At 39.3% G+C, this 22,482-nt stretch overlaps 2 protein-coding genes across 4 annotated transcripts in view; one reads left to right on the top strand and one right to left on the bottom strand.

Moving 5' to 3' along the window:
* Positions 1-665: 665 nt before the first annotated feature.
* PGAP4 (post-GPI attachment to proteins GalNAc transferase 4) lies at positions 666-8,627 on the bottom strand. Of its 2 annotated transcripts, none has more exons than XM_034411267.3 (2): positions 8,376-8,627; positions 666-1,993 (listed from the first exon to the last, which is right to left on the bottom strand). In XM_034411267.3, the coding sequence occupies exon 2, from the start codon at positions 1,940-1,942 to the stop codon at positions 689-691; it is 1,254 nt and encodes a 417-aa protein (XP_034267158.1). In that variant the 5' UTR covers positions 1,943-1,993; positions 8,376-8,627; the 3' UTR covers positions 666-688. The 2 variants fall into 2 exon arrangements, with proteins under 2 accessions (XP_034267158.1, XP_034267159.1); XM_034411268.3 differs by having other exon boundaries at positions 8,562-8,623.
* A 20-nt stretch (positions 8,628-8,647) lies between these two features.
* The window catches only part of RNF20 (ring finger protein 20), a 29,003-nt gene continuing 15,168 nt past the window's right edge, over positions 8,648-22,482 (top strand). Inside the window, exons 1-11 of one of the 2 annotated variants that reach the window (XM_034410623.3) lie at positions 8,648-8,943; positions 11,481-11,649; positions 12,140-12,307; positions 12,394-12,541; positions 12,672-12,854; positions 14,692-14,810; positions 17,169-17,315; positions 18,221-18,298; positions 18,408-18,527; positions 21,660-21,839; positions 22,311-22,446. In XM_034410623.3, the coding sequence (XP_034266514.2) occupies positions 8,942-8,943; positions 11,481-11,649; positions 12,140-12,307; positions 12,394-12,541; positions 12,672-12,854; positions 14,692-14,810; positions 17,169-17,315; positions 18,221-18,298; positions 18,408-18,527; positions 21,660-21,839; positions 22,311-22,446 (1,450 nt within the window). In that variant the 5' untranslated portion in view covers positions 8,648-8,941. Of the gene's footprint in view, positions 8,944-9,845; positions 10,158-11,480; positions 11,650-12,139; positions 12,308-12,393; positions 12,542-12,671; positions 12,855-14,691; positions 14,811-17,168; positions 17,316-18,220; positions 18,299-18,407; positions 18,528-21,659; positions 21,840-22,310; positions 22,447-22,482 lie in introns of those variants that run through there. The other variant, XM_034410624.3, reaches the window with a different exon arrangement.

Here is a 22,482-nt window from a genome sequence, read left to right on the forward strand (position 1 = left end):
GAGCACCCGGAGGCTCCAACTGGCGCAGAGTGCGGCCGCGCGGGTGGTAATGGGACCGACATGGCGTTCCCATGTAACACCCCTCCTGCGCGAGCTGCACTGGCTCCCGGTGGTCTTCCGGGTGCGCTTCAAGGGTTTGGTTACCACCTTTAAAGCGCTCCATGGCTTAGGACCTGGGTACTTGCGGGACCGCCTACTATCACCAATAGCCTCCCACCGGCCGGTACGCTCCCATAGAGAGGGGCTCCTCTGGGTGCCGTCAGCCAAACAATGCCGACTGGCGGCCCCCAGGGGGAGAGCCTTCTCTGTGGGGGCACCTACTATCTGGAACGAGCTCCCCCCAGAGATACGGAGGATCCTGGATCTGCGCACCTTCCGCCGCGCTTTAAAGACCTTACTATTTCACCAGGCGGGCCTGGCCTAATTTTCTCCCTCTTTTATAAAAGATTTTTAATTTTTAAATATCTTTTAGTATTTTATACATTTAATTTTAAATTGGTTTTAAAAGTTTGGGGTTTTAAATTTGTCGGGGCCAAAATTATTTAATTTGATTTTATTCTACTTTTAAATTTTGTATGTATGTGTTTTATTGTTTGGCTGTGCACCGCCCTGAGTCCTTCGGGAGTAGGGCGGTATAGAAATCAAATAAAATCAAATAAATCAAATAAATAAAAAATATTAATAAATATCAAAGCAGCTCTGGGTTATCATTGATCCTGACAGATGAAAACAACCCCACATGTCTCACCAGATTGGGCTCAACCACAAATGCGTGCTCGCCCTTGGTACGCAGCAATGAATAAAGAGCAATATCTTTGGCAAAACCTAGGCGACACTGAACGTCTTTCATGTAACCCAATACACGGTGTGCTGAAGGAGCAGAGAACACCATGGCCGGAGTGCAGCATTCAGTCACAGGCACAATGTTGTAGAAGGATGGCGCCAGGCGTCGAAGCTCCAAGAGATAGTGGCGCCCAACCAGCTCTACTAGCAGCATGCTGTACAGGGCAAAAAACAACACGATGGACCAACTAAGGCTGGAGCGGTTGGATGCCCATGAGTAGACAAAGCCCAAGAAGGATCCTGAAAACATACCTAATCCGAGCCATTCGAGGAGCCTCATGGGTTCTGGATTGATGTAATGTTGAAGTCTCTCTGGATGGTACAGTTTGATATAGAGAGCATCTCGGAGGTGGGGCTTTGAGAATCGTGTCTGTAACAAGTGATGGAGGACTGGAAAGAACTCTTCTTCTGGGAGGGTATCATCTTCCACCAACAGGACATATTCTGGTCCATACAGCTGAAGTGATTTCTCAAGGCAATAGGTGTAATCTTGCTTCTCCTTCTCAAAACGGTTTGGAAAGAGATCCACATTTTCCTGACCACTGTAGTGGTTCACCACAGGAAAGAAAGTAGCCAGCAGCTTAGCATCTTGATGGCTGCTGGGATCTGTTTCCACATTACAGAGTAAGAGCTGATGGTGCTGGCAAGAAGGGCCACATTCCTGGAGCAGACGGTGGAAGCGGGCTGCTACTTGAAGGACATAGTGGAGTTCCGGGCTCCTTTGAACAGTAATGATGGTAATCAGCAACCATGGCTGCAAGGCCTCTTTGGTCAACTTCTCTGATGTATTCCGCAGTCGCTCAAAGTAACGGAGAGCACTCAAACCCTCCTCTTGGTTCTGCTTTAAAAAATGTTGGGTCATTGATTTCAGGTACCAACCACGAATGTAGAAATAAGAATGCAGGAGGTCTCGGCAAGTGAAGGGAGCGATCACACCAAATGTCACAACACTCAAGACAAGGAATTGCAGGAATGGGCTGGAGCAACGGCATAGCCGGCCCCAAGGCAGTAATCTGTGTGAGAACATGGATGCCACATCTGCAGTTCGAGAGTCCTTTGGTTTTTTCCTGCGTGCCATTTGGTCAGCCTCTTGCTTCATGCGGCACACTGTTCAGGGGGCCTTCTAGTAAGGTCATGATTAGATCCAATTCTGTAAAAAGTAAAGAAAAAAATATATATATGGAGATTTCATGCCTGGTGAAAAAGTAGTTGTACTGAAAGCTTTCATTTAAACAATATTTTGCATGATTGCTACTCCCTCTTAGAAATTCATTTTAAACAATGATGACCGGTTCATATCGAGTTGATCTGTTGCAGATTTAATAGGCGCATTCACATGCCATTAAACTGAAATCAAGGTCCATACTATTCCTCCTTCTCCTTTTAATTTGGCTTTAGAACCTCTTGCATTAAGTAGAAATGCTAAAATACTTAATGGAATTGCACTAAGAGACTACTGCGCACAAGGCCTTGCTATAAGCAGAGGATATATTTCACTCATTGAGAATTTCTATTCCTAAACTCATTTCATAAGTTTGGTTTTCCTATCTGATTACTCTGTTAATTGGATAAATTATATTAGATGCTACTGGGCACAACAGTAATTTTGTCACGTACATGGAATGGAATTTTTACATTGTATTTGACTTCTTTATGTAAGTATTTTCAAGAAATTTTCTCAACTAGCAAATATAAAACAAATCCATTGTTTTCATGCAAAGAAATTTCAGATATTTGTTCTCAAATTCCTTTTGAGTATTTGGGATGGGCTAAATGTGATTAACATGAATTAATTCTTAAGGTGCTTGACTCTTTGAGAGGCCTTTCTATGCTTCTTTCTTACATTATTTTTTTACAGGACATTGAATAAATTACTCTAACAAGGTCATTCTGTGAGATTCTCATTGTATAAATTATAATTACCTCTTAGGAATTTAACTTCCCCAATTTTATAGCTAGACATTTATTCTAGATTTGTCACCATTTAGTGTTAGGAACTTTAGTACCATGCTCCTTTTTAACTCATTGCGAGATTTATTATTAGACCCAATTTAAATCCCGTCAAGTATGAGAATATCTTTCTTTGTACTGGGTTCACATGCAATATTTATATTTAATAATTTAATATTTTATATTTAATGTGCATACCGAAAATATTGGGTCACAGATATATAGCTTGATTCTTTTACATATAAAAGGCTCAAACTATGAGAAATCCAGGTTTAAAATAGTGGGCAATTTTATTTGATAGGTAATCTGGGCCTCTCATAATATATGATTACTTTGAATCAATTCAGATATAAGGAACCTCTGCAGTATTAAAAAACAAGCTTGCTTTACCCCAAAACACATCTTGAAGTTTACTCTTGATTCAACTCAAGCTTTTATTATTTAGTCTATTTGATCTAGATGTTACTGCAGGTTCTGGAGTTTTAACAATGGTTGCAAGTTAGAATAGAATAGAATGAGCTGGAAGAGACCTTGGAGGTCTTCTAGTCCAGCCCCCTGCTCAAGCAGAACCTATACCTTTGATGGCGAACCTATGGCACACGTGCCGGAAGTGGCATGCAGAGCCATCTCTCTGGGCACACGGAGCCATCGCCCATTGCTCTTCCAGGTTCCGGCGCACCAACCAGCTGGTCTTCACATACGCAGGAGCACCAGAAACTGAAAGAGCAGTTGCCCGGTGTGCCTGCCGGGAAGATGATCTTTCTGTTTCCAGCATGCGCTTGCGTGCTGGCCACCTGGTCTTGTGGTTTCTGGTGCGCATGCACACACAAAGAACAGTTCATGTGCCCAAAGACGTGGAGACAGGATCCCGGCAGTCGCTTTCTAGAGGAGAGAGCTGTTGGCCAGGACGGGCCAGCCAGGGCTTCCCTCCCTCCCCGCCTGAGCGGGCTTCTTGCATAGCCCCGGCCCTCCAGCCCACGGCGATGTGCATCCGTGGTCTGGAGCGCCTGGCTGGCTCAGGCAACCCAGAAGAGCAGCAGCAGTAGCGCTGCTTGTTCTCAGTGGCAGGCGAGGTGGGGGTGGCAGCTCTCCTCCAGAATCCTGGCCACAAGCGACAGGGTGAGAACCACCACCCCTCACCCGCCAAGAACAAGCAGCGCTGCCCCTGCTACTTCCCTGGGGCTGCACAATGGTTCTCACCCTGCTGCTTGCGCCCGAGATTCTGGAGAAGAACTACCACCCCCACCTCGTCCGCCACTGAGAACAAGCAGCGCTGCCCCTGCTACTTCCCTGGGGCTGTGCAGTGGTTCTCACCCTGCTGCTTGCGGCCAGGATTCTGGAGGAGAACCACCGCCTCCCCCCAGCCACCGAGAACAAGCAGCGGTGCTACAGTATGAATTCTAACCAAAATTCAATAAAAAAGATGAAACATTCCTAGAAATATTCAATAATAGGTTAAAAGTGGTTTAGAAATAATTTTAAAATTATTTGACATATTATTTTTAATTCTTTAAGCTGTTCATCCGTCCTCATCAGGGTATAAGTTCTAATGAATTGAAAAGAACCTACTTTTAAATATAAAATTCTGCTGTAAAGAACTTTAAATAATAAATACAAAGATTAGTGTAGTACCTAAATATGTGCCATGTTCTATATTTTTCTTTTTAACTTTCTTCAGATAATAAATACTTCTGAATCCTAAGTGTTAATTATGGAAAATGACTAGTTACAAATATACATACATATATAAGTATATACAGAGTAATTCTAAACAGGAAGCAAGCATTAGGGAAGATTGAGAAAAACATAAGGACTACCAATGAAAATGGAACAAGGCAGGCACGGCAGGTAAGCAGTTCAGAAGTATATGTCAGAGACACTGCAGGAAAAATACATAAGTACAATCGCAAGGAAGTCCCCTCAGGATGGGTATAGGAGCAGGAAAATGGGCTGGAAGGAAGGGGCTAGTAATTTGCTTAAACATTAATTTTGTTTTACCTTTATTTTATAGCCCTTCTTGAACTTTTGACAGTTGCAAGCTCTATTTTACCTACCTAGTAAGATAAACTACTAGACTAAGCTAAAAGGCCCTCACAAAAGTTTGTCTTGTAACTTAACACAAGTTAAACAGCCTTGGACCAGAGAGCTTATTGTCTACATCAGGAGTAGGCTATACTGATGACATATTTGTACAAGGCAATATAAAAAGGGGAAATTAATGGGGTGTAAAATAATGAACAACAAGAGGAAAGGTCTTTGGAAGAACAGGATATGTTTTCAAGGAAATGTAAATGAGTAGAGAAGAATAATTTATCATGAAAACACATGCTATGTTTGTAATAGTACTAAAGTTTGCAAAGTACAAAGAAGAATGAAACAAGTTGTTTTTTGATTTCTGGGAATTAAAAGCCAGGTGGAAGCCAATATTCCAGAGCAGAAAAGTATCTTCCTGACAGGATTATTGTTTGCGTTTTGAATCTGTGTTTTCACCATACTTACATTTGAGCAATTATAACCATCACTTCTTTCTTTATTTTGATTTCACTATTGTACTTTGTTAAAGAAAGTCAATTTTATTTTAAATCTTGGTTCAATTAAACATTCCGATGGCAGGAAAGACATATGGCTTTAATTTCCTTTCAACTGGATTGCAGAAGGGAAATAATGTGAGTTTGGCCCAAGTGGCTGAAGTTTTGTTCTAACATTGTTAAATTCTACAGCAATATTTCTCAATAATTTTGCCAATAGCAAGTTACTGAATCCTAAAACAACTAAATGTATTTTGATTGCTTTATGTTGTCTGGAAAATCCAAGAAGAGAAATTCCAATATATTTAATACAAGCTTCAGTGGCAAAAACTAAGGATAGAAGATAATTAGCATATATAGGCCAGATTGTGTTATGGTCCAAAACTAATTTTAAGAATGGCCATTGCTAATAATGCAGTTATATAAACTTTTCTGATTTCATTTCCCTCTAATCTCGCCCTAAAGATTAAAGTATCACACTATTCTTTTTTTAACAATAATTTAAACATTACCTAAATTGTAGAGTCATCTCTGACTTTTCAGAGATTTTTCATGGCAATAAAATTATGATTTCCTTTATAGGATTTTGTTCTCTGATATAATGCTGCATTAGAAATCTAATTTGGGGTTCCCACAGTACACTGAATCACAAATAAACCTACCATACTATCTTCTCCTTTCAGACTGTGTGAACCTAATTCACATGCTTATTTTATAGGTGCTGTCTGAACCCAGAATATTGCGCTGAGAAAAACATGGTATATTCCATGTCAAATGAATGCATCACAAGCTTCAAACAGTTTGAAAACGATATGCCATAAAAGTTTTCCTACTCTGGCCCACCATTGTTAATAGCATACTGGAATTACTTTCTATTTGTTTTGAAACTTTTAAAAACTGTGTTCAAAGAAAGAATGGAGTCTCACTCTTACATGCTTTTATTCTTTCTCTAAGGTATTCAATTTAAGGGAAAAAAATACATTGTCTATTCTCTCAAGGGCTGGCAAACTTTGTGGCTGATGTGTAAAAACTGTTCAACGGAAATGTGGTATTAGAAGATACGCAGATAACTTCCAGGCTACAAAAATTAATTGGTTAGGTGAAAATATGTAGGCTAGAAAAAGTGAGGTTTTTTGAGAAAAGAATATATACTCAGAAGGGGAAAAACAAAGAATATGAAACCAATGTTTTCTGCATAGGAAAATTAATTTGTTCCAATGCTAATTTGCCCAAAGCAGTGGAAACGCATTGAAGGAACACATCTTTTCCCAAAGACAAAACAGACAAGGGTATGTGCTCTTTCCAACCAGTTTTCCAGTTGTTAAGACTTTAAAAAGTGCTCTGGTGATGCCAGTAAGAATGTTAATAAGCCATCATTGTGAATAAATTTCCCTTTATTTTCATCTCTGTATTTAGGAAAGCAAGGAAAAAGTCATTTTTATCCTAAATGTGCAAACTATTTCCCTATTAAAAGAAAAAAGATTTATGCAAATGAACCCTTTACACATCTCTTCCGCCAAAGCATGTACATAATTTATATAATGCATGTATATTCAACTGGTGCCAATGAACAAAACTCATTTCCTTGCATCTCCTGCACTACTAATGTTACCTGGTACAGTAATGTGAAACACTTCATCCTGTTCAGAAATGGGAAAGCCTTGTAGATAGATATTTCTGCTACAGGGGTGTCAAACTCGCAGCGTCATATTGTCGTCACATGATGTATCATGACTTTCCCCCCTTCGCTAAACTGGGGTGGGTGTGGCCAGCGCATGATGCATCCAGCCAGTGGGCCGCAAGTTTGACACCCCTGTGCTACAACTATTCTTCTTGCATGAATACTAATGACAACATATCCTACAACCAGTGTGAAATATAAACCACCTATATTTATTTATTTTTTATTTTTATTTATTATTGAATTTCTATACCGCCCTACTCCCGAAGGACTCAGGGCGGTGCACAGCCATGAAATAAAACACATATACAAAATTTAAAATCGAATAAAATGAATTTAAATAAATTTGGCTGAATTAATACCCATAATTTAAGATACCCATATTTTAAAATACATTAAAAATTTAAAATTTACACTTAAAAGGGAGAAACTTTTATAAACTGTGCATGCGGATGGAAAACAACAAAAGGTTGACATATGATTCAACTGATGAGGCAGATGTATTCCTTAGACTATACAGATAGCGACCTGTCATGAATAGTGAACATACTAGAAATAGTTTAAAACCTAGTCACACAAAAATGTTAACAGCTATTGATATTAAAAGATTAAAAGAAGGCTAAAGAGAGAGAAAGAGAGAAGTGTTCTTTCATCGTATCTCCCTAGTAACTTTTCATATGTTGCCATATGTCACTCCAGACAAAACAAGCAGCAAATTAGTGCAGTTAGTGTTATTACAGGTCATCCTCGCTTAGTGTCTTGGGCAGTGACCACTTAAATTACAACAGTGAAAAAAATTTTTTGCAACCGATCCTCACATTTACAACCATTGCAACATGCCATGGTAACGTCACCATTCAGGCACTTCACAACTGCCTTGCAACAAGCAGAGTTAATAGAGGAGGAAGAAATAAAATTTCAATGGGTTATGCAATCTTCCAGTTAGCAACCAAGTTGCTAGTCCCTATTGCAGTCCCAAAGCGTGAACTATATATTCATAAAAATTGTAATTATCTAAAATGTATACATATTACGCAAACATGAATGAAACAGATGTTTGACTCAAACAGGCCCTCCTTCAACTTGTCTTACTGGGAGAAACTGGAAAGCCCAATACTGGCTTTCAACTCTATGTCGCATTTCTCGGAAAGAGGGGAACGGAAAGAAAAATGAATGAAAGAAAGAAAGAAAGAAAGAAAGAAAGAAAGAAAGAAAGAAAGGGACTCTCCTCCTTGCAGATTTCCTTGAAAAAGGTGTGAGCTACACTTTGTTCCTTCAAGACTGCAATCCTCACCAGCCACCGGGAGCAGCTGAAGCGTGTAAAAGCACTACGAAGCGGTATATAAATCTTAAGCGCTATTGCTACTACCTACCTTTCGAAGGATGGATGCATCCCATACATGCACCTAGCAATCCAATTACATGTGTTCAACATCAGATGCCGTTGAAAAGGCTCTTTGGCTTCACCTTTTGCTCTGCGTCCCCTTGAGGATCCCCGTTTCTAGCTTTGTTTGCAAGGTCTCTCATTGCGACCTTCTCCTATCCTTGCTTAGGCTTACCTGGGCATAGAGAGCAACATGCACACCGCCGCCACCACCACCACCAGACCGCCGCGAAGGAAGCGGAAGGCGGAGATATAAGGAACGGAAGTTACTGGCCGTAGCTCAGCAACCGTAAACAAAAAAGAAAAGGGGGCGGAACCCCGCGGAGGCGCCGCCACAAGTTTTGACAGAAAGAAGCCGATTGGTGGCGAAGCCAAAGCCCCCTGGGGGCGGGGGATGTTCCGTGGATAATTTAACTCTTAGGAGTTGCGGACCTCGAGGGGTGCTGGGAATTGTAGTTTCAAAAGGCACCGCGAAGAGGGAATGGTCGCCACAGCGCCAGCTGGGCCTGCCGAGCTCGCCAAGGACCTCAGCTTTCTTTTTTAAATTTAAACAGCATGTATGTTACCTTTTCCAAAAACTTCTTTAATCAATCAATCAATTATTATTATTAATAATAATAATATACTGAGTTTCATGTTTAATGAATAAAGTAAATAATAATAATATTATATACTGAGTTTCATGTTTAATGAATAAATATTATATAATACTAATACTAATACTAATAACAATAATAATATAGTTTCATGTTTAATGAATAAAGTAAATATTATATAATAATAGTAATAGTAATAGTAATAGTAATAGTAATAGTAATAATAATAATAATAATAATAATAATAATAATAATATAGGACTTAATTTAATAGTTTGGGTTAGGACTCGAGCTGCTGAGCTATTAACCAGCCTCAAAGGCTGTGAATCTCACTAAAGATTAAATGATAATGATAATGATAATGATAATGATAATGATAATGATAATAATAATAATAATAATAATAATAATAATAATAATTCCGTACAGAGAACGGCCTTTCGGTGGCAGCAGGGAGCCGGCGAGCTAAATAATCCCTTACTTGCAGCCGTTGAGATGCCTGAATGGCCGTTTCCAAACACCTCGCGCTCCATTCTTTTAAGAACAACAAGAGGTTCCGACTGGTGGAATAATGGTTCAGAATCGCTTGGGGGCGAGAGAGAGAGAGAGAGAGAGAGAGAGAGAAGACGGGCGGCGTATAAATTTAATAAATAAAAGGAAAGAAGTTAATGAAAACTGAACCCGGAACCTGAGCACCTTCGCTCTCTCTCGCCCCCTCTACTGATTGTGAAGCTATGGGTGCGGCAGCCATTTTGCGTCAGGGCAAAAGAGGCCGTTCTAAAGGAGGGGAAGAAGCGAGGCCGGATTGGTCGCTTGGCGTTTTTATCGTCGGCGTACGGTTTCCTGTGGCAATCGTTGTAGGCCGCAGGCTCTGTGGGGGTTGGTGAGCAAGTGCAGAGGCAGAGACCGTATATCGGCGGTCGGGGAGGCCTTCCGTTTTTTGGGGGTGGGGGTGTGTCGCCCTCCTTCTCTCCTGGGACGGCGCCTGGGGAGAAGGGGGCTGAAGAGGCCGGATTCAGCGCTGTCGTAAACCGAGCGGTCTCTTTCTGAGCCTGGGGCTGCCGGGGGATATGGAGGAATGTGTGGGGCTGGAAGAACCGAGGACGTTGGACTTCACACCCAGCGAGCGGTAAACGGTGTGCTGCCCTGGGCGGCTGTTGACAGCTTCGGGCACTGTAGGTGTCTCTCGTTAAGAGTTCCCCTGAGCATGAGCAAAGTTCCCCCCTCCCCCCCGCCTTTTCTTTGAGCAAGCAGCATTTAGAAGACAGTGGAGCACCTGTTGTTATATTTTTTTTCCAGTATGTTTTATCGGTCCTTGTTTTTTTGCTCCCCAGGGTGCACGCCTCCTTGTTGGTGGATACCTTTTGATCCAGCAAACAACCAAGCACAGAGAGGACCAAGGAATCCATAGTTCAGTCCTGAGCTCCAGATATTCTATTGTCATCTTTTAAGTTTTCAGTAAGCAGAACAGCAAAAATGCAAAAATTGCAAAATGGTGGGACAGAGTTACTAACATATGACAGGCTAAGGAACAAAGTTTTGATCAAGGGGTGGGATAATACTTTATTCCTTAGCCTGTCATTATGTTTCGTTTGCTAACTCTCCCCCGCTTCTTGCTGTCTTTGTATTTTTGCTGTTCAGTTTACTGAAAGCTAGATGACAATGCAGGTAGTCCTTGACTTACAGCTGTTCACATTTATGTTGGTTGCAGTGTCACCTTTTGCAACCTTCTGACAGTCAGTGGGGAAACAATCATGTCACTAATATAACAACTGCAGTGATTCAGTTAACAAATGTGACAAGAAAAGTAATAAAATGGGACAAAGCTCACTCAACAAATTTCTCACTTAGCAACATAAATTTTGGGCTCAATTGTCATAAGTCAAGGACTACCTGTAGAATACCTGTAGCTCAGGATTGAACTATGGAGTCCTTGGTGTTTGAGCTTGGTTGTTTGCATACAGATGTTTCATTAGCCAACTAGGTAACATCATCAGTGCCAGTAAGTGTGGTGTTTGCTTTCTGATTATATACTTTAGCTTGCTTTGCCAGTTTTTGGTGGGAGTCTAGTAGGGCAATGAAACATCTGCAAGCTAACAACCAAGCTCAGAGAGCATTAAAGACTCCATAACCAGATGCAGTTCAGATCCCTGTGTCCTTCAAAATAATTAAATGTAAATGTTCTCAGCTCTGATCCCAGAGGTTTGTCAGCAGATCTCAAATGGGCAAAAAAGCAGGAAATAGCAAATTAAACAAGCATTTTTGAGATCATTTTGTGGATTCTAAGATGGAGAATGTTTTTTTCTTTCTTTAATACTAATGAGGCCTTGAGTGCAAAAATTATAATACAGGAGACGGGATTTGCATGCATTTTGTTTCACATATAATTTGTTGTCTTGTTTAGTTTTTTTTCCTGATTATTGGAAGTATGTCTTAATAAGACAAATGAGAAAAGTTAAAATTCAAAATATTTATAATGTTCCTTCTCTTTCTTTCAGGAAGAATAATTGGAGAAGTGGGAACCTCCAGTTTGTAGCTATGTCTGGGATTGGGAACAAACGAGTGGCTGCGGAGACTAGCCCATCAGCTCCTCCAGAGAAGAAGGCAGGAGTTGAGGACTCAGAGACCACTGTAGAGACTATTAAGCTTGGTGGCGTTTCCTCAACGGTTTGTATCTCATGTTGGGTTTTACTTTTTCTGTGGAATGTAATATTATTTTGATTATTATGCTCTCCTGGACTCCCACAGCCACTGGGATGGGTTCTATCACAAAGCTGTGTGGACTTGAGTCTAACTTTCATGGAAGTGATGAACCTGTTTCTAGGGTAGGATGTGGGTGATTAATTGTGAGTCCTTATTCATTCCTTTTCCCTTTCATACTAATTTAGGAAGGGGGATATTTGACAAACTTTGTGTGATAACCCCTTTCCTATAGTGTGAAATGTTAATCAGATTTTGATATGTAGATACCTAGCGTTCTCTAGATATTTTGGAATTCAGTAGCAAAGGATTGTGGATACTTTGGTCCAAAAAATGTGGAGACCGTCAGGTTGCTTACTGCTGACTTACCACTTCAGACATACATTGAAATGAATAGTTGTTCTTCCCAAACTTAGATCAACATTGTAATCACTATACCATGTTGGCTGTATTTCAGGAAGAACTGGACATTCGCACACTTCAGACTAAGAACCGAAAACTGGCAGAGATGCTGGACCAACGACAAGTTATTGAAGATGAGCTGCGAGAGCATATAGAGAAGCTGGAAAAGCGTCAAGCCACAGATGATGCTTCGCTACTGATCGTCAACCGCTACTGGAGTCAGGTCTGCTTCATTTTTCTCTTAATGGTCCCATCCCTTTAATTTTGCTTGGCAAACTTTCTTATCAATGAAACATGTCCTCTTTTCAGTTTGATGAAAACATTCGCATCATTTTGAAACGTTATGACTTGGATCAAGGCCTTGGGGATCTCCTGTCAGAGCGAAAAGCTTTGGTGGTACCAGAACCAGAACCTGATTCAGACAGCAACCAAGAGCGTAAAGATGAGCGGGATCGAGGTAAAGTATCTGATACAGGATGGTAGATGTTTTACAGATGCTTATGATCTCATGGTAGTATGAAATAATTTATTTTTTGGATCCAGATTACATCTAGTTATAATTACTTTCTTGCACTATTATAATTTAGGAGAAATATTTGAACCTGCATTCTCCTTTCTGGCTACACTGGCTAGTAGCACTAGTGAGGAAATGGAATCCCAACTACAGGAACGTTTTGAGTCTTCCCGCCGTGCAGTCACACAGATTGTGACAATGTATGATAAACTTCAGGAGAGAGTGGATGTGCTGTCTCAGAAACTGAACAGTGGAGGTATGGCATTTTCTAGAATTTATGGATATACTATATTGCATTTTCAAAACATTTATACTTAGATAACCTTTCAGGGAATATGGGCTAATCTGTTGCTAATCCATTGACTTTACTGCCAATTTGACAAATAATGTTTTATAGTAGTTGGTTCTTTTGAAATTCTTTTGAAATTATGCTAAAAATAGATATTTGGCTGGAACTGCAACTGCACATCAAGAGAGTTGCCACAATAGGGCAGACTACGCCTTGTAGTAAACTGGAATTATCTGATAAAATGAATTTTGAATTTGATAAACTATATTAAGGGCACTTTTTGACTCATATTACTAGATTCCCAATTCCCATTACTTCTGGCTATTGCCCATATTGTCTGAAGATTATCAATCCAACAATGTGTTATCCTTGAGTTCAGTATCTTGTTGGAGCTGGAAATTGAAAGAACAGGCTCTGGTGATTTGCTGCACCTTTCAAATTAAGTGATGTGTCTATTCTCACATGCTTAGGTCCAAACTACTTGCAGGTTAACCTGGTATATAATCCAGTTTGCACTGTAGCTCATCAAAAGGCATCTTTGTAATCTTCCTATCACACATGTGGTAGTATTTGTTTCAGTTGCTTTTTAAATTCGATCCATCTTTCTATTGCTGAATTACATTTGTTTTCTGATTTAGTTGAACTAATAAAATCGGTGAAAAACCTTCATTTTGGTTGCTTTATGTAGATAGTACCAAACATCATTAATATTTCAACTTATTCATGGTAGACTTTTGCTGCTTGAGGTTTGAATCCACAATGGTTATTTATATATTTTATAATTTGTAGTTACTTTATTTTATGTTTGATTTCTTTATTGTACTTAAGTTCTGTGTAATAGGGAGTTCACTACAATGTTATTTATACCATTATAAATATATTTAGAAATATCTGTAAAACTGAAAAGAAATAAACAAAAAGGAAAAGCAATAAAATGCTATAGGAAAGAGAAATCCTAAAATCTTCTGATGTAGTATAGAATCAAAATATACATTAGAGAGCCATTGTGGCACAATGGTTAGAATGCAGTATTGCAGGCTACTTCTGCCAACTGTCAGAAGTTGGATCCTGATCGGCTCAAAGTTGACTTAGTCTTCCATCCTTCTGAGGTCAGTAAAATGAGGACCCAGATTGTTGGGGCAATATGCTGACTCTGTAAACAGCTTAAGAGAGGGCTGTAACTGTTATGAAGTGTTGTATAAATTTAAGTGCTATTAGCACTAGCAATAGCACTTAGACTTATATATTGCTTCACAGTGCTTTACAGCCCTCTCTAAGCAGTTTACAATATCAACGTATTGCCCCCAACAATCTGGGTCCTAATTTTACCAATCTTGGAAGGCTGAGTCAACTTTGAGATGGTGAGAATCAAACTGCCAAACTGCTGGCAGTCAGCAGAAGAAAGCCTGCAGTATTGCCTTCTAACCACTGCGCCACCACGGCTCTATTGCTATACATTGCTTCTTAGATCTATTTTTGGACAATTATTTCCAAATTTTATTGTTGAAATTATTTCCAAATTTTAACAATGAAAGGTATGAAGAATGCAGATATTTTATTAGTTATCCTGTTTTTTGAAACAATCTCTAAAATTATTCAAGATTATTTAGAATTGTTCCCATCATTCTGAAGTCTGTTCTTAAAATCTATAAGGCTAGAAACTTTCTTTAAAAAATAAAAATAATTGGGTTTCTATGAAAAATATAATAATTATTGTGTGTTGTACATTTCTATTTTTAAAAGAAAATATTTAGGGGCCTGATAGCTTCAATACGATAATGTTCATTTTTTCCCTCATCTTCAGATGTATCCCTAATGGAAGAGGCTGTTCAAGAACTGAATTCCTTTCTAGCAAATGAGAACAGAAGGCTGCAGGAATTGGCTGATTTGCTTCAGGAGAAACATCGCTCTATGTCTCAGGAGGTACAAGGAAAGGTTCTATGAAGCCATGTAGCAAAAGTGATGGGACCAGGAAAATTGTGACCTGATTTTGGGGGGCAGAGGAAAAGACATAAAGGAGAAGGACGTTAATTAAGAAGCTGCTGAATCTTACATGTATATTATTTGCTTGGCCTTGTAACCTACACAGTGCAAAATTTGAGGTCTCTAGGAGAAGAATAGGTTGGTGATGTTCAATGAAGGGGGAAACTATAAGCTGTGGAGCCTAAAAGCAGATTGTGAAAAAGAAAACAGAGGAAGCAGAGCTCTCATAGTGCCATCCAGTTATTAAGTGAATAGTATACTTTTATGTGTATCACACCACTAGTAAAGCTGAAACAACATAGAGTGCAATTCATTGTTACGAATCTTATGGGTGCAACTGGTCTTTTCTCATTCATTAGCTACCATGAGAAGTGCAAATAAAATATTTGTTGTTAATTTTAAATTTATGTTTATTGTAAAACTCTGAGACTTTAGAATTCACCAATACACCAAGTTAAATAAATACACTGCTTCTTATATATTGATTGGGGTAGGAGTAGGCTTTTTGAGGTTACTAGAAGTGGGTGCAGATGGCTGCACTCAGACATTCTGTTTGTTCAGATATTATTGGGACAACAGCATCAGTGTCCTCATAATTTTTCTGCTAGGAGCGTGAGCCATAAGATTATGGCTGCTTATCTCTACCAAGTTATAGTTTTACCATACTCTGGCACTTGATATCCATCTCAATTTATTCTCAAATAATTGACAATCTCAGCTATTCAGGTAATAAGGCTTCACACATATTGCTCCCCATTGGTTGCTGTAGGCTTTGTTGAAATTCATGGGTCCTAGAATGGAGAATATGGATGCAGTACAGGTGGTCCTCGACTTACAACAGTTTATTTAGTGACCATTCAAAGTTACAACTGCATTGAAAAAAGCGGTTTATGACCGTTTTTCACACTTAGGACCATTGCAGCATCCCCATGGAAACGTGATCAAAATTCAGCGCTTGGCAAGTGGTTTATATTTATGATGTTTGCAGTGTCCTGGGGTCATGTGATAACCTTTTGCGACCTTCGGATAAGCAAAGTCAATAGGCAATCCAGATTCACTTAACAACCATGTTATTAACTTAACAGATGCAATGTTCCACTTAACAACTGTGGCAAGATAAGCCGTAAAATGGGACAAACTCACTTAACAGATGTTTCACTTAGCTACATAAATTTTGGGCTCCATTGTGGTTGTAACTCGAGGACTACCTGCAATATATGGAGGTGAATTAACCATCAAGCTAGTTTTGGACTGAGGTGCAATATATTGCGGTTAGGGTTACATTCTCTCTAAAAGATCTTAGCCTTAGGTAGTTCTTAGGTAAACCTTGCATTATTCTTGGAGTACAGAGACTATAGCTACTCTGGCTAAGAAAAAGATTCTGGCCACCTTCATTCCTTGCCTTGAATATTGCAACATGGACGATAGGGGGAAGCTTCTGGACAGTATTTAGAAATGAAAGCAAGGTCAAAATGCCATATTGCTCTTTGCAGAGTGCTGTGTTCAGTGTCATTTGTTCTCTGTGAACTGCACTGGTGGCTTCTTGTTTCTCAGGGATGTTCAAGGTGTTAATTCTTGGAACCAGCATTTCTCACTTTTAGTAAACATTTTATTCTGATGCTGTTAGTCTTACTAACAATTAAGTTAGGTTACTTACTTTCAGTTTTCCCTTTTGTGTCTTGCTTTCAGCTATAAAGGCATTTTAAATATTTTTTAATATTCAGTTTAAAAATAGTGAGTCTGTCAAAGCAATGCTTTCTTTTTTGGGGAGAAACATGACATACATTTCTTAAACAGAAAATTAATAAATGAAAAACTTCCGTTCTCCGTTTTAAGTGTGCCTGCAATTTAATTCATTGTTCTGTTATATGAGGACAATCCCATAATTATTAGTCAGCATGAACATTTGCTTCAGAAAAGGTATTCTGTAACTCTGGCATTTTAAAACAGAAATGATTCTCATGTTGTGAAGGTGCCTTTAGAGTTGTGGTTCAACATTGTGGCACAGAAACGAGTTATTCGTAGGATGCATATAGTGTATAGGTTGTAGAATTTGCAGTGACATCCTGAATGGGATAGGCTGTGGGTGCAGTTGGAAGGGAAGAGCAAGGAGGGAAGTTTCATTAGTAGCCTCTGAAGATTCCTTTTTTTGCAAGCATGTGGCAGTGGCATCCTTCGTGAAGGTATAAGTAAAATTTAAGTGTGTAACACGCAGAATGACAAAAGTGAGTAGTTGCTCTCTAGAATAAACACAGGAATCTCATTTAACTTCCATCCCTTCTAATTTCTTTGCCTCAGTTTTCCAAATTACAAGGGAAAGTAGAGACAGCAGAGTCTCGTGTATCTGTGCTAGAAACGACAATTGAAGACTTGCAGTGGGATACGGACAAAATCCGCAAACGAGAACAGCGGTTGAACAGGCATCTGGCAGATGTTCTAGAAAGAGTAAGTAGCAGTCCCAGATTAAAAAATAGGAACATATACGGTAATATTTCTCGGTTAATGTGAAAATGTGGTCATCAGCTTGGACTTTCTTTACTACTTAGGTAGGCATTTTGCATTTCAGTGAAGGTCTCTGAAGTTGCACAGTGATTGTAAAGTATAGCAGTTTTTTTTTTTTTTTTTAAAAAGAGAACTGGAAATCAAATGGATAAAATTGGAGGAAGTATAATATAAAGTGTTAATATACCACTTTTCAGAAATAAAGGCTTCCTACTTTAAATTTCATCTTGGAAAATTGTTTTTGAAAGACGTGGAAACCTCCTTTTGGACAGCTGATGAGGGCTGCTCACTTATTATAAAAAAATTTCCAATAGCTTGTGATAGTGTTTTGAATAGCTTACTGCCTTTCCCTGAAAGAAACAAAATTGTATTAAAGCAATGTATTAATAAAATAAAATAAAATTTTGGAATTTGGCTTGCTTTCACACCTCATTTGAAATTGTTTTGAGTCAGAATAAAGTACATATTTACCGTGGCTAAATATTTCTCTAATCCATTTTTTTGCATTAACTGTATACATTTCCATGAGGGGCAGAAATTATTGCTATTGATAATTTAGTTTCAAAAGTTAAAATGCACATACAGAGAAGCAACCAAAAAGCTTTTTAACCTTTATATATGCAGAGGGAAATCTTAAAACAACAGTTTCAAAAAAGCTGGGGAGACCAAATACATTATCATTTTCTATTTAATGCTGGCAGCGAGGATCAGTCCTTAACTCCAATTGGATAAGTTTTCATTTTGTACAATTTGCAGCTTTGTGAACATTACCCTTGTAATAACAGCTGTTAAATGTTTCAAAACAGATAATCTTAATACATGTTTTTTTAAAATTGTAAATGTTACAGGTAAACTCAAAAGGATACAAGGTATATGGAGCAGGTAGCAGTCTCTATGGAGGTACAATCACAATCAACTCTCGAAAGGTAACTTTTAAGGTTCAGTGGCATAAAGGTAGTGGGGGGGATCAGAGAGTGAGAGCACAAAGCATAGGACGTTACACATTTGTGGTCCTGGTGTTCTTCCATTTTGCAGTTTGAGGAGATGAATGCAGAACTTGAGGAAAACAAGGAGCTTGCCGAAAACCGTTTGAGTGAATTAGAAAAATTGCGTCAGGATCTTGAGGAGGTGACAACTCAGAATGACAAGCTAAAGGTATGAATAGGGCATGTGTTTCCCAAAAGTCTGGAAACTTAAGTTTGAAAGTGTAATTCACTCTCACATCTGCAAGGCTTTAATTTTGGAGTCCATCTAAGAATCAGAATTAGCAGTCAATAGTTCCTGTCTTTGTGTTATTGAATGGACCAGTTTTCCCAGGTGTGTCTTCTGAATGGATGAAGGAATGTATGCAGATATGAAATCTCTGCAGTACTTGGTGGACACTATCAGAAATTTAAGTCAGGAAGACCATTGGTTTTGCTCAGCGTCCTAACCCCAAACCTTTACAGTCTGCTGCTTATTCATCAAAGTATAGTAGTCAGTCTGGATATGTGGAGAAAGACAGACCAATCCAGGAACTGAAAACAGCTCTCTTTCCAAGAAGTGGCTTTGGCCCACAGGAATATCTCTTGGAGCCAAAGGTAGCCCTTTCTAACCACAGCAGCTCCCATAAAAGGCAGATCATTGCATTTGTATAACGAATTTATGTATTTATTAATGACATTTGTATAGCTACCCATCTTAACACCAAATACTGGGTGGCTCACAAACCAGGAATATAAGCAGTAAAACAGGAAATAATAAAACCAAGAACAGAAAAACCTGATTTGCAACCAAACTTCCTCAGTGCAGTCCATAACAATACTTTGGGGAAAAATAAGTTCTTAAGTGCTTTCTGGAAAGTTAAAAGGGTAGGGGCCTGCCAGATCTCAAGAGGAAGAGTGTGAATGATGAATTGTTCCAAATGTATCCAAAGGATCAGTATGATTAACTTCTTAGTTTACTACAAGAGCCCAAGGTCTGAATAAAACAAGCAGTTTCCTACCTAGCCTGGAGCTCGCTATTTGTCAAAATGAGCATGCTCTAAATGTAGGACAGAGATGCAAAACTTGCATCCATACTGAATTGCAGCCTGCTGGTATCACTTTTGTGATACCTGAAACCTTCTCATATCTAAGAATGTATTGGTCCTTTTTAAACATTTTAGGAAGCTTTGGTAAGTTTTGTAAAGTCTTAAGTCTAGCAGATTGTTAAGACATCCATTTAATCTCTTAAAAGTTCTGAACTCCTCCTTTTCTAGAGAACAGCCCTCAACATGACACACCAAACCTGATATTATTGACCCTTCAAACTGATATAAATTGCAACCTCTCCAGGTCTATGGTATGGGCAGAATTCAACAGATATAAACTGCTTTGATTTATTGTCTTAATTCATCATTACTTTCTGTTTTTTCTTTAAAAAAAGTATTACAAGAGTGTATAACTCCACATTCTCTATATGCTGCGTTGATTTTAATACATTAGTTTAATTGTAATGGGTATAGTTAGGAAGCAGATTTGTCTGATGCAGTGCTGCCCCCCTCTGGACTAATAAAGCAAGCTGGAGATATTAGCAACATACTTTGTCTATATTATCTTAAATACTACTCTGATATTTATTCCAAAATAGCAACAGATTCCTAATGACAAGATTATTACATACATTATTTAATATATATTTTCTTCATACAGCTGAAAACCAGATAGTTAAGCTTTGAAGCACTCTTCCATCTAGTCCCGTGATGGCGAACTATGGCACATGTGCTACAGGTGGCACACGGAGCCATATCTGTGGGCATACGAGCGTTGCCCTAGCTCAGCTCCAGCATGCATGCATGCACCGGCCACCTGATTTTTGGCCTTTCCGGACCCACCGGAAGTCAGGAAATTGGCTGTTTCCAGCCTCCGGGGGGTGGGGGGGAAGCAGTTTTTGCCTTCCCCAGGCTCCTAGAAAGCCTCTGGAGGCTGGGGAGGGCGAGAAATGGGCCTTCTGGGCCCACTGGAAGTGGGGAAATGGGCTGTTTCTGACCTCCAGAGGGCCTTGGGGGGGGGGAAGCCGTTTTCGCCCTCCTCAGGCTCCAAGAAAGCCTCTGGAGCCTGGGGAGGGTGAAAAACGGGCCTACTGGGCCCACCATGCCATTACGTGCCAAAAGTGGGGGGAGCAGGGGGGGTCACGTGCGCATGTGCAGCGGGGCGGGACGCATTGAATTATGGGTGTGGGTACGCACATGCACAACCCCCCCCCCCGTGTTCCCCCCATTTTTGGCACGCGACAGCAAAAAGGTTAGCCATCACTGATCTAGTCTCTGAAAATCCCCCAGATTTCTTTAGTTTTAACTAGATGGCTGTTGAATTGTCCATCTTCTCATAGTGTCCATCTGCATAGTTCTTTTTACAGAATGCCCAAAATATACATGAGCAAACTTGTATATATGATATCCTAAATATGTTGTGTGTTTTGATTTTACTTGAAAAAATAAAAACACAATCTAAGATATTAAGGTCATTCCATTGCTTTAGAGAACTCTTGTCTCTTGAATGTCTCTTGAAATTAGGGACATATTGTAATACTTATTTTATTGCAAGGAATATGCAGTTGGAATAACATTGATTATCCAGTTGATCAGTTGATTGTCTTGAAACTTTAGCCTTGTTTCAATGTTATAATTGCAGCATTTAATAGGTGACATCATTCATGATATAAAATAAAGTCAGGTCTCTGTAAAAATCAAGCATTCAGAGCAGTGTTGCAGGTGTGGGAATGGCAATGTTGAAAACTAGTTGCTCTTGGGGAAGGTACATTGGCATGTCTTTGGGGTGTTATGGTTTCAGCAATGCCATCAAACTGATAAATAACTGGGTTCCAGCATATTTTGTTTGTAGGCAATGATCAGTTGAAGAAACAAAACTAAAGCTGGCATTCTTCATATTGATCAGTGTTCCTCAGCCTGGCAGCCTGAAGATATGTGAACTTCAAGTTTCAGACTTCTCCAGCCAACATGCTGGCTGGGGAATTCTGGGAGTTTGAGTCCACACATTTTCAAATTGCCAAGACTGAGAAAGAATGATATAGACAGTAGTAGGAACCAAGGTTATAAATTTCTTGCAAACCCGTAACTTTCCTTTTTTCCTGGGATTTTCCATGGTATAGATGTCAAATTGATTAATAATATAAATCACTTTATATTATTTATATTATATTAAAGGGATGCAGTGGCTCAGTGTTTTTTTTCAATTGCATTTTGTTGCCTTTATTTCTATCAAGTATATATGAATTACTTCTCTTTCCTTTCATGGGCCCAAACAGGTGGATCTAAGGCGGGCAGTGGAAGAGGTAGTGAAGGAAACTCCAGAATACCGTTGCATGCAGTCCCAGTTCTCTGTATTATATAATGAGAGTCTCCAGTTAAAATCACAACTGGATGAAGCCCGCACTTTGCTACATGGTACCCGAAGTACTCACCAGCGCCAGGTGGAACTGATTGAGGTAATGTATTTCTCCCTTTGTGTCTCTTACTTTGTCCTGAAAATATAAGAAAGTGGGTGTTGTATCTTTTGCAGCTTTGCTCATTCCAGATGTTTTAGACAGTAACTCCTACTAGTCTCAGCTATGTAATATGTGGTTCTTGCTGGCTTGGAACATTTCAATGTGAAAATATTTTTGCAACACAAACTTTAAAGCCTGTGTTTCAACATCAGGATAATCAGGTGGAGATTGCAAAGACAAAAGCTACTAGTAGATAAATAGCAAGTAACTATTCTGGCCAAAATCCCTCAGAAAGGGTTTAGAATAATTAAAAAAAAAAGTGCAGACAGAAATAGATATCATATTTTAGTTGTGTTTCAAGTAAACTGCATAATTTCTGCTACCGAAATATCCAATTATGGTTCTAGAAAATGTATCTACAGCCTACATCATGGCAGTATTAATGCAGTAGCCATTGTTTTGCCTTGCCAGCGGGATGAAGTCAGTTTACACAAGAAATTACGAACAGAGGTTATTCAACTGGAAGACACTCTTGCCCAGGTCCGCAAGGAATATGAGATGTTGCGGATTGAATTTGAACAGACTCTTGCAGCTAACGAACAAGCAGGTAATTCATACCAGGTCTTTCATAGAGATCCTACTT

The sequence above is a fragment of the Pantherophis guttatus genome, chromosome 2, assembly GCF_059756535.1.
Source record: "Pantherophis guttatus breed Tessera chromosome 2, ASM5975653v1, whole genome shotgun sequence".
Classification (NCBI taxonomy): Eukaryota; Metazoa; Chordata; class Lepidosauria; order Squamata; family Colubridae; genus Pantherophis; species Pantherophis guttatus.